This window comes from Monodon monoceros, unplaced genomic scaffold (genome assembly GCF_005190385.1).
Source record: "Monodon monoceros isolate NGI ecotype Baffin Bay Population unplaced genomic scaffold, NGI_Narwhal_1 Super_Scaffold_5, whole genome shotgun sequence".
NCBI lineage: Eukaryota > Metazoa > Chordata > Mammalia > Artiodactyla > Monodontidae > Monodon > Monodon monoceros.
The window spans coordinates 92,484,876-92,497,437 of NW_021703782.1; the positions used below are offsets into that span (position 1 = coordinate 92,484,876).

Below are 12,562 nucleotides of genomic sequence, written 5' to 3' on the forward strand. Positions count from 1 at the left end.
AGATGATTATGTAGATCTGAACTTACTGACACAGAAAGATGTCCAAGATATATTAAAGAGACATAGGAAAATATGAGTGCCTGTGCATAGAAAAAAACATGGAAAGATATAAACCATAATATTAATTGCATTTATCTCCATTTAGAGGGATTATGGCTGATCTTTTATTTTTTATTTCTTTAATTTTCCTGAAGTTTTAAAATAAGTGTGTCGAACCTAAATAAATAGAAAAAAAAAAAAAGCAGTTGCTTGAAAGTGAAATTGGTTACAGCAGAAACAAAACTTGTGTTTTATCATACATACTGCTTTCTGTAGTTACCAAAGATTGATCTCAAAGTTAGAGTAGAAATGTTACGTAGACTATAATTTAATGAAGTGGTTTTGCAAGCCATAATAAAGAGGAACAACCAGTGGATATCATGTGACAGAAGAGGACAGAAAGTAGAGCCCTCTATTAGTTCTGTTTACAATGAAAATGAGTTGCATTCATTTGTCACCCTTCGAAATCGGCCTTTCCTGAGCCCATAATCATCGACAAGTCCCCGGACAGAATCTGCTGGGGGACTCCGTGCGGTCTTGAAGAATGCCCCTTCCAAACTGCCTCCTTACTGTTGAGGAAACTGAGGCTCCGGGAGGCTTGGTGGCATCTCAGGGATGCTAGGACTGCTCATGCCCCTGCCTCAGGAGGAGTGCCAGGCTACTGCTGCCAATATTTCTGTCACCCTTATGCCTAAAGATTCATCAGTAGTGATTTGGATTTAACTATTCTATTTATTTTTTTCCCTCTCTCTGCCTCTCTCTCTCTCTCTCTCTCTCTCTCTCTCTCTCTCTCGTTCTGAAATGCTAATTCTTTTGGGGAGTCTTCTAATAAATCACAAATGCCTAAATTAAACAAATTTCCCCTTGTCTTCCCACCCCTACCCCTGCATCATACGGGAAGGTTGTGTTTCATGGGCGTATGCCGGTGTGTGAAACTTTGAAAAGGGGAGAAGAGGCAGAAAGATTGTTAGTTGGGGTTTAGTCCAAGACTGAGTCCTTTAACTTCACAGTTTTGCTCAGACCGTGAGCCTGGCTTCTGGGAAGGATGAAATCATAATGTTTGATGCCAAAGCTGTTCACTGGCTGCTGCTTTGATGGATGACTCTTGTTCATGTGTTTTTTAAGTTACTGTCCTTTTAAAAAATTAATTTTTTGGCTACGTTGGGTCTTTGTTGCTGTGCTTTCTCTAGTTGTGGCGAGTGGGGGCCACTCTTCATGTGGTGCGCGGGCTTCTCGTTGCCGTAGCTTCTTTTATTGCAGAGCACAGGCTCTAGGTACGCAGGCTTCAGTAGTTGTGGCACGTGGGCTTCAGTAGTTGTGTCACGTGGGCTCTAAAGTGCAGGCTCAGCAGTTGTGGCGCACAGGCTTAGTTGCTCCGCGGCATGTGGGATCTTCTTGGACTAGGGATTGAACTCGTGTCCCCTGCACTGGCAGGCAGATTCTTAACCACTGCACCACCAGGGAAGTCCCTTGTTCATGTGTTTTTAAGATTTTCTTGGTTCCATGGATTTAAACAGACTTTTGGCTTGAAAGATTTCAATAAATTTATAAAATGTAGTTTGAACCATTTTTATCTTGTGCTTTAACCTCTGAGAACTGTGACCGTCATATAGTCGGTACCCTCACAAGGAAAAATGGCTTATCTGAGACATAATTTTGGTTTGGGCAAATTAATGTATAAAAATCCTGCTTTGGTATAAATTAATTTTATTTAATATTGGTTTTTGTTATCAAAGTGTTGCAATCACATTTCAGAAAACTTAAATTCAGGGAATTTTTTTTTTTTGCAATACAATGATATTTTACAATTATTTCCTTCTAGATTTAAAAAATCATCTAAAATGCAATGTAGTTTCAAGCTTATTATGGTCCTGGCAGAGTATGGAAGAGTGGGCAAAACCTTTTCTGTTTTCACCTAGTCTGGTTCCTAAATGAGCAGGTGATCTGTTATCTCTACTTTTTGCTTGTTTCCCCTCTGCCTTTGGCAAAACTTGTCAGCATATTTAGCAGACGGTGGAGACTTTTTTTTTTTTAAACAGATTCACAGATTTGGATTCAGTAGCAGTATCCTCGGTGGAATTATTCTGCTAAAAGAAATTCTCAGAGTTAAACTTGGAGGAAATGAATCAAATGCTTCCAAGCACAATTCTGAGGGATAGTTCCATTTCCTGAGATAGGGGGAAATGAAACCTCGACATTTTCGTTCTAGATCCTTGAAATTTTTAACTGGACCCTGTGGCCCGGACTTGTCATTCCGTGTTGGTAAGCCCTGCCACTTGGCTGGTGCGTTTGGTGGAAGAAAAGTGTGTTCTTGCCCAGGTTATTCAAAGAGAGCTTTTTTCCTTCCATTCTGCCAAGGTATGCTACTCTTCCCTTACCCTGATTTTGTTCCACTGTCCTCATTTGCAGAGTACTCGGGTGGAGTTTGACCTGCCAGAATATTCTGTTCGTCGAAGATACCAGGATTTTGACTGGTTGAGGAACAAACTGGAAGAATCCCAGCCCACTCATCTCATTCCCGTAGGTACTAAGTCAGTACAGCTTGTTACTCACTTTTCCTGCATTCTCTTTTCTGACGGTGTTCACTCAGCTCTCACCCTTTAAACTATGGATGAACTCTACCTTACATTTCATACCAGAGTCACCCATCAAATGTACATTTTATGGATGGTGTATAATACAGTTCACCTTCAGGGTTTTGATTTCTGATTCGCTATACAGTATGCTGGTTTCTTGGGTGGGTTGGGTTAGATTTTCACTTTTATTATAACAATTTTTTGAGGTATGGAGAATCCTAATTCTCATTTGCTGCCTCCTTAAAGACTGTTTCACCCTTCCTAGACTCCATTCTTGCGGTTTGGATAGCTGCCCCCAGGTGGAGAAAGATGTCTCAGATTACAGCTGGCTGGGCTTTCTTTAGACATGGGTAATTCTGAGAGCAGGAATCTAGCACACAGTCCACTCAACCAGTTTGTCCTTTAAGAAAACAAACCAAAAGCCAGTTAACTATTTATTGAAGAGCATACTATTTATTTGTTATTTTAGCTGCACATTTTAAAAACAAAACTAGAGCAAATAAAATTTAAAAGACTACTTAAAATCAACATATGTATTGAGTACTTCTCTACTTTTTTTTTTTAGTATAAATAACTGTTTAGACCTCAGATGTTTCTTGGGCTTTGGGGCTTTAGGGCAATTTGGATCATAAAACTCTTCAGCAGGGCTTTACCTTTCAGTAGAAACCTTGGCTGGATAACTTCTTAGCACTGCCAGTTTTCCTGCTACCACTGCATCTTCCAGTCTTCCCTTCATGGTTGGAAAAGGCTGACTATGCTGTGAACGCACTAGCAGTTTTCTTAGTTTTCAAGGCAGAAGTGGCCACGTTGCTAGTGCTGTGATGGGGATGATGGGTTTTGCTTGGGGCTCCATTCATTCTCAGGGAAACCACTGCCCCCCCCCCCCCGCACCCACCCCACCTATTCCCTCTGCTCTCCAGGCCTGAGGTTTTGCTTTTCTGTCTTCTAATCACTTAAAAACATGCCAAAAAAGAAACTATAGTTTTAAACAGTTGGAACTATTCCTTAAAATCTTAATGTGGCAAAATTGGCAGCTAGTGAAGTTTTTAAAAACAGACTTTTATTTTAGAACAGTATTAGATTTACAGAATTATTGCAAAGATAGTACAGCAAATTCTCATAGACCCCACACCCAGTTTTGCTTATTAGTATGGCGCATTTGTCACCAATAATGAACCAGTAAATGATACATTATTATTGACTAAAAGTCCTTTATTCAGATTTCCTCGTTTTTTGCCTAATGCCCTTTTCCTGTTCCAGGATCCTATCCAGGGTAACACATTACATTTAGTTGTCATGTCTCCTTGGTCCCAGGCTCCTCTTGATTGTGACAGTTCCTTTGTTTTTGATGACCTTGACAGTTTTGAGGAGTACCAGGCAGGCATTTTGTAGAATGTCCCTTCGTTGAGATTTGTCTGCTGTTTTTCTCATAGTTAGCCTGGGGTGATGTGTTTTGAGGAGGAAAAGCACAGGGGTAAAGTACCATTCTCATTACATCATATGAGGGGTATATACTATCATTGACAGTATTTTATCACTGTTGATGTTAACCTTGATCACCTGACTTGAGATAGTGCTTATCAGGTTTTTCCACTGTACAGTTACTCTTTTTTCTCTCCCTCTCCGTACTGTACTGGAAGGAAGTTGCTTTTTATGTGTAGCCCACACTATGCATAAGGGGAATTATGCAGCACTTCCTGGCAACTAGGAGTATATGAAGTTCGGTACTTAAAGACCAAAGGTTAGACAGCGACACCTGCTGGTAAAACATAGTAGACTCATGCATAGACACTGAAGCCAGAACTGAGAGAATGGAAGTCTCCAGAATGCCCATGGTGGATCCAGAGTATCTTTAAGTCTGGTTTCCTATGATCTGGATAAAAGCAGTGAGTAGAAGCATCTAGAGAATTAAATTTCTTCATAACTTTTTAGTGCATTTCTGCTGTGGAGAGAGATTTAATGTAGGAGAGCATCTCTGACTTAAACATGAAAGTCAGACTGCAGACAAACTCTTTTTTTCCCCCCAAAGAAATTCGTCTTACAGCAGCTTTGCTGGGAGGTGTCTGTTATTAATAATCGACTTTGGTCCTTTTACTAGGCCTTTTTACTGCCCTTGGGAAGGTGAAGGGTAATAAGATAGACAAGGGACTCCTGCCCAGGGGAGTTAACTATCAGATGGAGACCCAGTAAACATGTAACATAATTATTGTTTAAATTTTCATTTCTTTTTTTTTTTTTTTAAAGCTTTATTGAGGTATAATTCAGTATACCATACAATTCACCCATGTGAAATGTACGAGTCAGGGGCTTTTGGTGTATTCATAGAGCTGGGTAACCATCAGCACAGTCAGTTTTAGAATCTTTTCATCACCCCCAAAAGAAACCTCTTACTTCTTGCCTGTTGCTTCCAAATCCTCTATCTTCCCCATTGCCTGGCAACCACTGCTCTACGTGTCTCTATAGATGTGCCTGTTCTGGACATTTCATGTAAGTAGAATCATACACAATGGCCTTTTGTGACTGGGTTTTTTTTCGTAGCATAATGTTTTCAGGGTTCATTCATGTCGTAGCATGTGTCAGTGCTCTGTTTTTATTGTCAAGTAACATTCCATTCTATGGATATATTATATTCTGTCTGTCCATTCACCTTTGATGGACATTTGGGTTGTTTCCACTTTTTGGCTGTTATGAGTAACGCTGCTATGAACATCCATGTGCAAGTTTTTGTGTGGACATATGTTTTCATTTTTCTTGGGTGTATACCTAGGAATATAATTGCTGAGTCATGTATAACTCTATATTTAACCTTTTGAGGAACTGCCGGACTGTTTTCCAAAGTGGCTGCATCATTTTATGTACGCACCAGCTGTGTATGAGGGTTCCATTTTCTCTACGTCTGCATCAACACCCGTTATTATCTTTCTTTTTGATAATAGCCACCCTAGTGGGTATGAAATGGTATCTCTTTGTGGTTTTGATTTGCATTTCCCTGACAGCTAATGATGTTGAATTTTTAAAAAATGTACCTTTATTATTTTCTTTGGAGAAATATCTGTTCAGATCCTTTGCCCATTTTAAAATTGGGTTGTGTCTTTTTATTGTTGAGTTAAAATGGTTCTTTATATAATCTAGATACTAATCTCTTCTCAGACGTACGATTTGCAAAAATTTTCTCCCATTTAATGGGTTGTCTCTTTATTTTCTTGATGGTGTCCTGTGGAGTACCAAGTTTTAAAATCTTGATGAAGTCCACTTTACCTATGTTTTCTTTGTTTGCTTGTGCTTTTGGTATTTTAGCTAAGAAACCATTGCTTATTCTTAGGTCATAAGTATTTACACCTATGTTGTCTTCTAAAAGTCTTTTTTAAAATAATTTATTTATTTTTGTCTGCGTTGGGTCTTCGTTGCTGCGCACGGGTTTTTCTCTAGTTGCGGCGAGCGGGGGCTCCTCTTCGTTGTGGTGCGCGGGCTTCTCATTGCGGTGACTTCTCTTTGTTGCGGAGCATGGGCCCTAAGCACACGGGTCCAGTAGTTGTGGCTCATGGGCTCAGTAGTTGTGGCTCACGGGCTCAGTAGTTGTGGCACACAGGCTTAGTTGCTCTGCGGCATGTGGGATCTTCCTGGACCAGGGCTCGAACCCGTGTCCCCTGCATTGGCAGGCAGATTCTTAACCACTGCACCACCAGGGAAGTCCCTTCTAAAATTTTTATGATTTTAGCTTTTAGAAAATGTAGATCTTTAATCCGTTTTGAGTTTGTTTTTATACAGTTAGTTTTCATTTCTTCAACCAGTGAAGCTACATATCTTCTTATGACTTTATTGAATGTTGGCATTTCTTTAATGAATTGCCTCTTTATTTTTCTATTTTTTTTCTTAGTGGTTTGTAAACACTCCGTATCTGCGAAGGAAATTAACCCAGTTGAGAATATCTATTTTTTTCTCTAGTTGTCTTTTGTCTTCAGCTTGACTCCATAAAAGATAACATCCCTTCCCTCCCAGCCAAGTTAATTTTTCCCTTACAGTTTCTGTCTTTGAAGCTTGTTTCTAACCTAGGATGTTAAAAAAAAAAAAAAAAAAAATGTTCTGTATTTTCTTCTATTACTTTTATGTCCTCATGTTTTATATTTAAATCTAGAATTTTTTCTGATGCGAGATGGGAGGATCTTCTTTTTTCCAGATGGTGGGTTGTTCCAGAGCCATTTAGGAGTAACCAGTCACCGGTGTGATCGTTTGTGTATTAGACTATGTCATGCATTAGATTTGTACATTTTGGGGCTATTTCTGAACACTTTGGTTCATCGGTCTCTTTTCTGTTTCGTGTGGTACACTACTGTAATAACTATGAGTGCAGTGTAGCCTGCTACACCACTGAATTATTACAAGTTTACAGAACGTTTCATCATCTGGTTGGATAGGCCCCCATCTATGCCCACAGTAGTCTTTGTTTTCCGAGATGTTCTGCCCATTTGCACGTTTTGTTTTTCTGGTGAATTTTAGAATCTTTTGAATCAGTTGGAGAATGGCGGGTGGTGGTGGGTTCTTGGGGGTTTTTTGTGGGTTTTTCTTTTTGCCAATTTTAGTTACAGCTGTGGTTAAAAATATGTGAGAATTCCGAAGCTTTCAAAGTCTATTGCTTACGTTGTGAGCCTGGAGATAAAGTTCCCACTTTTTTTGAGCTTCACTGGAGCCATGTGAAATTGTAGGTGAACAGCCAGCCAGACTGTGGTTCTGGGGAGGCCCTAAGTTCTTCCATCTGCCTCTCCGCATTGGCTGTCCTGAGACCTGCCCTGTTTCCAGCCCCTATGGCTCTGAACTTGGCAGCTTCTGGGGCTCTACGGGGGAAATCCAACCCCTTACTTCCTTAGCCGACTGTTCCCTTGCCTGAGTAGTGTCACAAGATGGTTGATACTGATGGATTTTTCTCTCAATCCAATCTTTTCTGCTTTGTGTCTTTAACAAATTCTGTCCTGTTAACTGCACCTTTATATTTTCTGGTGCTGCAACAGATTTTTCTATTTTTATATTGCTTTGTTTTTCTGGAATTTTAAAAGCAGAAAGAAATAATCATATGTTCTTCAAATGCCAACCTAAAACTAGAACTGTGCTGGATGTGTTATGTTTGTCATCTCATGATGGTAATTCACTTTGTTTTTCTTTGTAATCTAATAGTTGGAGCCACCAGAGAGTCTTCACTGTGACGTGGTTTTTGCTTTTTCATTTATTTTTTGTCTCAGAAGTTGGCTTTAACACCGCTTCATTTACTGGGGCACAAATAATTACACAGCAGAGAGATTTCATGACTCGATGGATGCACATTTTGAAGATGAAGCAAATACGTTTATTAAAGGCTTTAGTTTTTAATTTCACTTAGAAATTTAATGTTTGCTTCAATTTTTATGAAGGGAGCTTTGCTGGAAGGATGCATTTGTATTTATTATGGACCCAGTTTTGTTTTGGGTAGTGGTAAACTCATGGGAATTAATAGGAAGAAATTTGTAATGCAGCACTTGTTTTTCTTAATATGAAATAATCAGTAAGAAGTCTAACTTCACTTTCTAGTCGGCTCCTTTTTTTTGTACTGTTAAATATATATGCTTTTAGCTTACCAAGTAGATAAGTTAATAAATAGTGAATCATTAGTTGAACTTTCCAGTACCTGAATTAAATCAGGCTTTGTGACTGTTCTTTAAAAAAAAAAAAACAAAAAACTTTGTCCCTATAATTTTATTGAAGTATATTTAATGTACAATATTATGTAAATTACAGGTGTACAATGTAGTGATCACAATTTTTAAAGGTTACACTGCACTTATAGTTATTATAGAATGTTGGCTATGTTCTCTGTATTGTACAATATATCCCTGTAGCTTATTTTGTACATAATAGCTTGTACCTCTTAATCACCTACCCCTACATTGCCTCTCACCTCTTTCCTCTCCCCCCGGTAACTACTAGCTTGTTCTCTATATCTATGAGTCTGTTTCTTTTTTTGTTACAGTCACTAGTTTGTTGTATTTTTTAGATTCCACATATAAGTGATATCATAACAGTATTTGTCTTTCTCTGTATGACTTATTTAGCTTAGCATAATACCCTCCAAGTCCACCATGTCATTGCAGATGGCAAGATTTCCTTTTAACCTTGATGCTCTTTAATTTATTTGTTACTTATTTTTGGTTAGGAGCAATATTTTCTGTTAGTTTGATATAAATAGGAAAAATAGTTTCCTGTCAGGTAGTGGGTATGCAGTAAATATTTGTTGAATTGCATAGAAGAAGCAATTTAAAAGCTGACAAGAGGAAACGGGACATATCAAGACTGAGCAAATGAAATCTTTGTCCAGATTTCTCACCCAGAAATAGTAGCTTTTCTGGGACAACCTACTATACTTTTGTTTCATAGATTATAAAATACTTTCTTACAAACTAATATAAAATACGATATATGTGAAAGTGCTTTACCAAAGTATCAAGTGCTATAAAATGTAAATATTTTAAGATTAAACCTTGAAATATTTAACGGGTTATTGTAATGCTTTGCAGATAGGATTTTTTGAAGGTTCCAACATATATATGCATATATAGTTTTAAAAAAAACTTTTTCATTATGGAAAATATCAAGCATACCAAAGCAGAGATATTCAGTGCAGTGAACCCTGATGTTGTCATCACTTAGTTTCAGCATTTATCAACTCATGACCAATCTTGTTTCATCTCTGTCCTTACCCACTCCCTCATCCTCACACCAGGTGATTTTTTTTTTTTTAAGTGACATAAACAACAAAAATTTTTTATCTTGTAGTTCTGGAAGTTAGAAGTCCAAAATAAATCTCATTGGATTAATATCAAGCTGTCAATGGAACAGGATAGAAAGCCCAGAGATAAACCCACGCACATATGGTCACCTTATCTTTGATAAAGGAGGCAAGAATATACAATGGAGAAAAGACAGCTTCTTCAATAAGTGGTGCTGGGAAAACTGGGCAGCTACATGTAAAAGAATGAAATTAGAACACTCCCTGACACCATACACAAAAATAAGCTCAAAATGGATTAAAGACCTAAATGTAAGGCCAGACACTATCAAACTCCTAGAGCAAAACATAGGCAGAACACTCTATGACATAAATCACAGCAAGATCCTTTTTGACCCACCTCCTAGAGAAATAGAAAGAAAAACAAAAGTAAACAAATGGAACCTAATGAAACTTAAAAGCTTTTGCACAGCAAAGGAAACCATATACGAGACGAAAAGACAACCCTCAGAACGGGAGAAAATATTTGCAAATGAAGCAACTGACAAAGGATTAATCTCCAAAATTTACAAGCAGCTCATGCAGCTTACCATGAGCTGTAGTGAGGTAAGTGTCTGTCGACAGACGAGTGGATGAAGAAGATGTGGCGCATACATTCAGTGGAATATCACTCAGCCATATAAGAAACGAAATGGAGTTATCTGTAGTGAGGTGGATGGACCTAGAGTCTGTCATACAGGGTGAAGTAAGTCAGAAAGAGAAAGACAAATACCGTATGCTAACACATATGTATGGAATCTAAGAAAAAAAATGTCATGAAGAACCTAGGGGCAGGATGGGAATAAAGACACAGACCTACTAGAGAATGGACTTGAGGATATGGGGAGGGGGAAGGGTAAGCTGGGACAAAGTGAGAGAGTGGCATGGACATATATACACTACCAAACGTAAGGTAGCTAGCTAGTGGGAAGCAGCCACATAGCACAGGGAGATCAGCTCGGTGCTTTGTGACCACCTAGAGGGGTGGGAGGGAGGGAGATGCAAGAGGGAGGAGATATGGGGATATATGTATATGTATGGCTGATTCACTTTGTTATAAAGCAGAAACTAACACACCATTGTAAAGCAATTATACTCCAATAAAGATGTTAAAGAAAAAAGTGGGGGGGGGGGCGGTAGGCAGGGCTGTGTCCCTTCTGAAGGCTCTAGGGGAGAATTTGTTCCTTCCCTTTCCAGTCTCTAGAGGCCGCCTGCATTCCTTGGCTCAGGCCTCTTCCTCTTTCTTCAAAGCCAGCAGCATTGCATCTCCTCTCCTCTCTGACATCCGCTTCCATCCTTGCATTTTTTTTTTAATTGAGATAAAATTCACATAACATAAAGTTCACCGAAGTGTATAAGTCAGTGGCTTTTATTATATTCACAATGTTTTGCAGTCACCACCATCTAATTTCAGGACATTTTCATCACCCCAAAAAGAAACCCCATACCCATTAAGTAATCACTTCCCATCCCCTCTTTTCCCCAGCCCAAATATCATGAATAATGTCGTTTGAACATTTGTTGTACACGTTTTTGTGTGAAAACTTGCCTTCAGTTATTTTGGCTGTATACCAGGGGATGGAATTAATTGCTGGATCACATGGTAACTCTACGTTTAAGTTTTCGAGGAACTGCCAAACTGTTTTCCGCAGTGACTGTGCCATTTTACATCCCCGCCAGCAAGGTATGAGGGTTCTGATCTCTCTATATACTTGCCAACACTTGTGAGTTTCCTTTTTTTTTTTTTTTTTTCCTTTTATAGCATCCTAGTGGGTTCAGAATGATATCCCAGGTGATCTAAAAAAAATTTTTTTTTGGCTTAAAACATATGTGGAAGTTTTATGTTCAGTCCACTTCCCTTTTTTGCTTTCTGTTCTCAGTATTTACCAATTAATACAAATAGTTGGCATTCATTCGATATCTGCCATGTGCTGGGAGCTGTGTTGAACTCTTTCTTCACTTGTATTATTTCATTTACAGAGTGTAGATGCCCTTGATTTTACCAGCAATCCAGATTCCTATGCATAGACAACCCAGAAGGTAATTATAAGGGTGAGGCAGAGAGTAGGAATATCGCTTTAAGGAAGCTTGAAATAGGAAGAAACAAATTTATGAAGCCATGTACATTTGGCAATAATGATGCTTATTACAGAAGGAAATTCTGTTCGCAGAAGGATTCACCCCAGGGTTCCTTTAAATAGCAAGCTCCCCTGATTCATTAAACAAAGTTCAATGTACTAAATCTGAAGAATGGATAACTCTTTTCAGAAGGTTATCTGTTACGTGAAATGAGGCATACCTAACTACTTATTTGCTCATTAGGCCTTTTCCCTAAGTCCTATTCAGCATAGGCAAATGAGAGTATTGCTCAACAGGACTCCTGAGATAAAAATATCCACTGGGTTTGGTAATTACAAAGTCACTGATCATCTTTAAAAGAGCGGTTTCTGCATGAAGCAGGGATAGGGCAGAGAAACGCAGCATTGAAGGCAGTACCAACGATGGCTTCGTTTTGGGGTGAAGAAAGGTTGGGGGTTGAGAAATCAAGGGGAAGAGTGGAAGTAAAGGTAAATGATACTTTTCAAAAAGGTTGAATGAGACAGGAAGGAGAGTGGAGACGATGTAAGGTCAAGAGAGAGATTTTTTTTTTTCTTCAGGTAGAAAGAGAACCAACCATCTTTTTGTAGACTCAGAATAGAACTGTATGAGGAGATGTTGAAGATAAACAGTAGAGAAGGTATAATTAATTGATGGTGGCAGGTGCATGATAGTGAGCTAATGGGTCAAGGACACAGATGGAATAGTTAGCTTTGGGGAGGGGGCTCTTCTCTACAGCCACTTGAGGCACGGAGGCAAAGGTGGCACCCAGTAGAGTCTTTACTCTTGAGATCTAAAACATACGGGCTTTCCAAAGCTCTTCAAGTCGAGGCTGTTGAATTCTCTCATACCCAAGTGCTTCCTTTCCAGCAGTGCCGGTGTTGCCAATTCCTAAATATTTGAAAGCTTTCGTGTTATAAATTGGGTTGCTTCTTGGCTTTCTCACTCTAAGTGCTTAGGTTTCCACATTGCCTAAGTCCTTGTTCCTGTATCTTATTTATTTCAGCATTTGTGTGTGTGTGTGTGTGTGTGTGTGTGTGTGTGTGTGTGTGTGTGT

General features: G+C 38.9%; 1 protein-coding gene across 3 annotated transcripts in view; it reads left to right on the plus strand.

Moving 5' to 3' along the window:
• SNX30 (sorting nexin family member 30) overlaps nt 1–12,562 on the plus strand; it is a 105,491-nt gene that overhangs the window by 52,794 nt on the left and 40,135 nt on the right. For 2 of the 3 annotated variants that reach the window (XM_029201347.1, XM_029201349.1), the window contains exon 3: nt 2,449–2,559. The exons of the other annotated variant lie outside the window; for it this stretch is intronic. In XM_029201347.1, the coding sequence (XP_029057180.1) occupies nt 2,449–2,559 (111 nt within the window). The remainder of the gene's footprint in view (nt 1–2,448; nt 2,560–12,562) is intronic. 3 annotated transcript variants of the gene reach the window in all.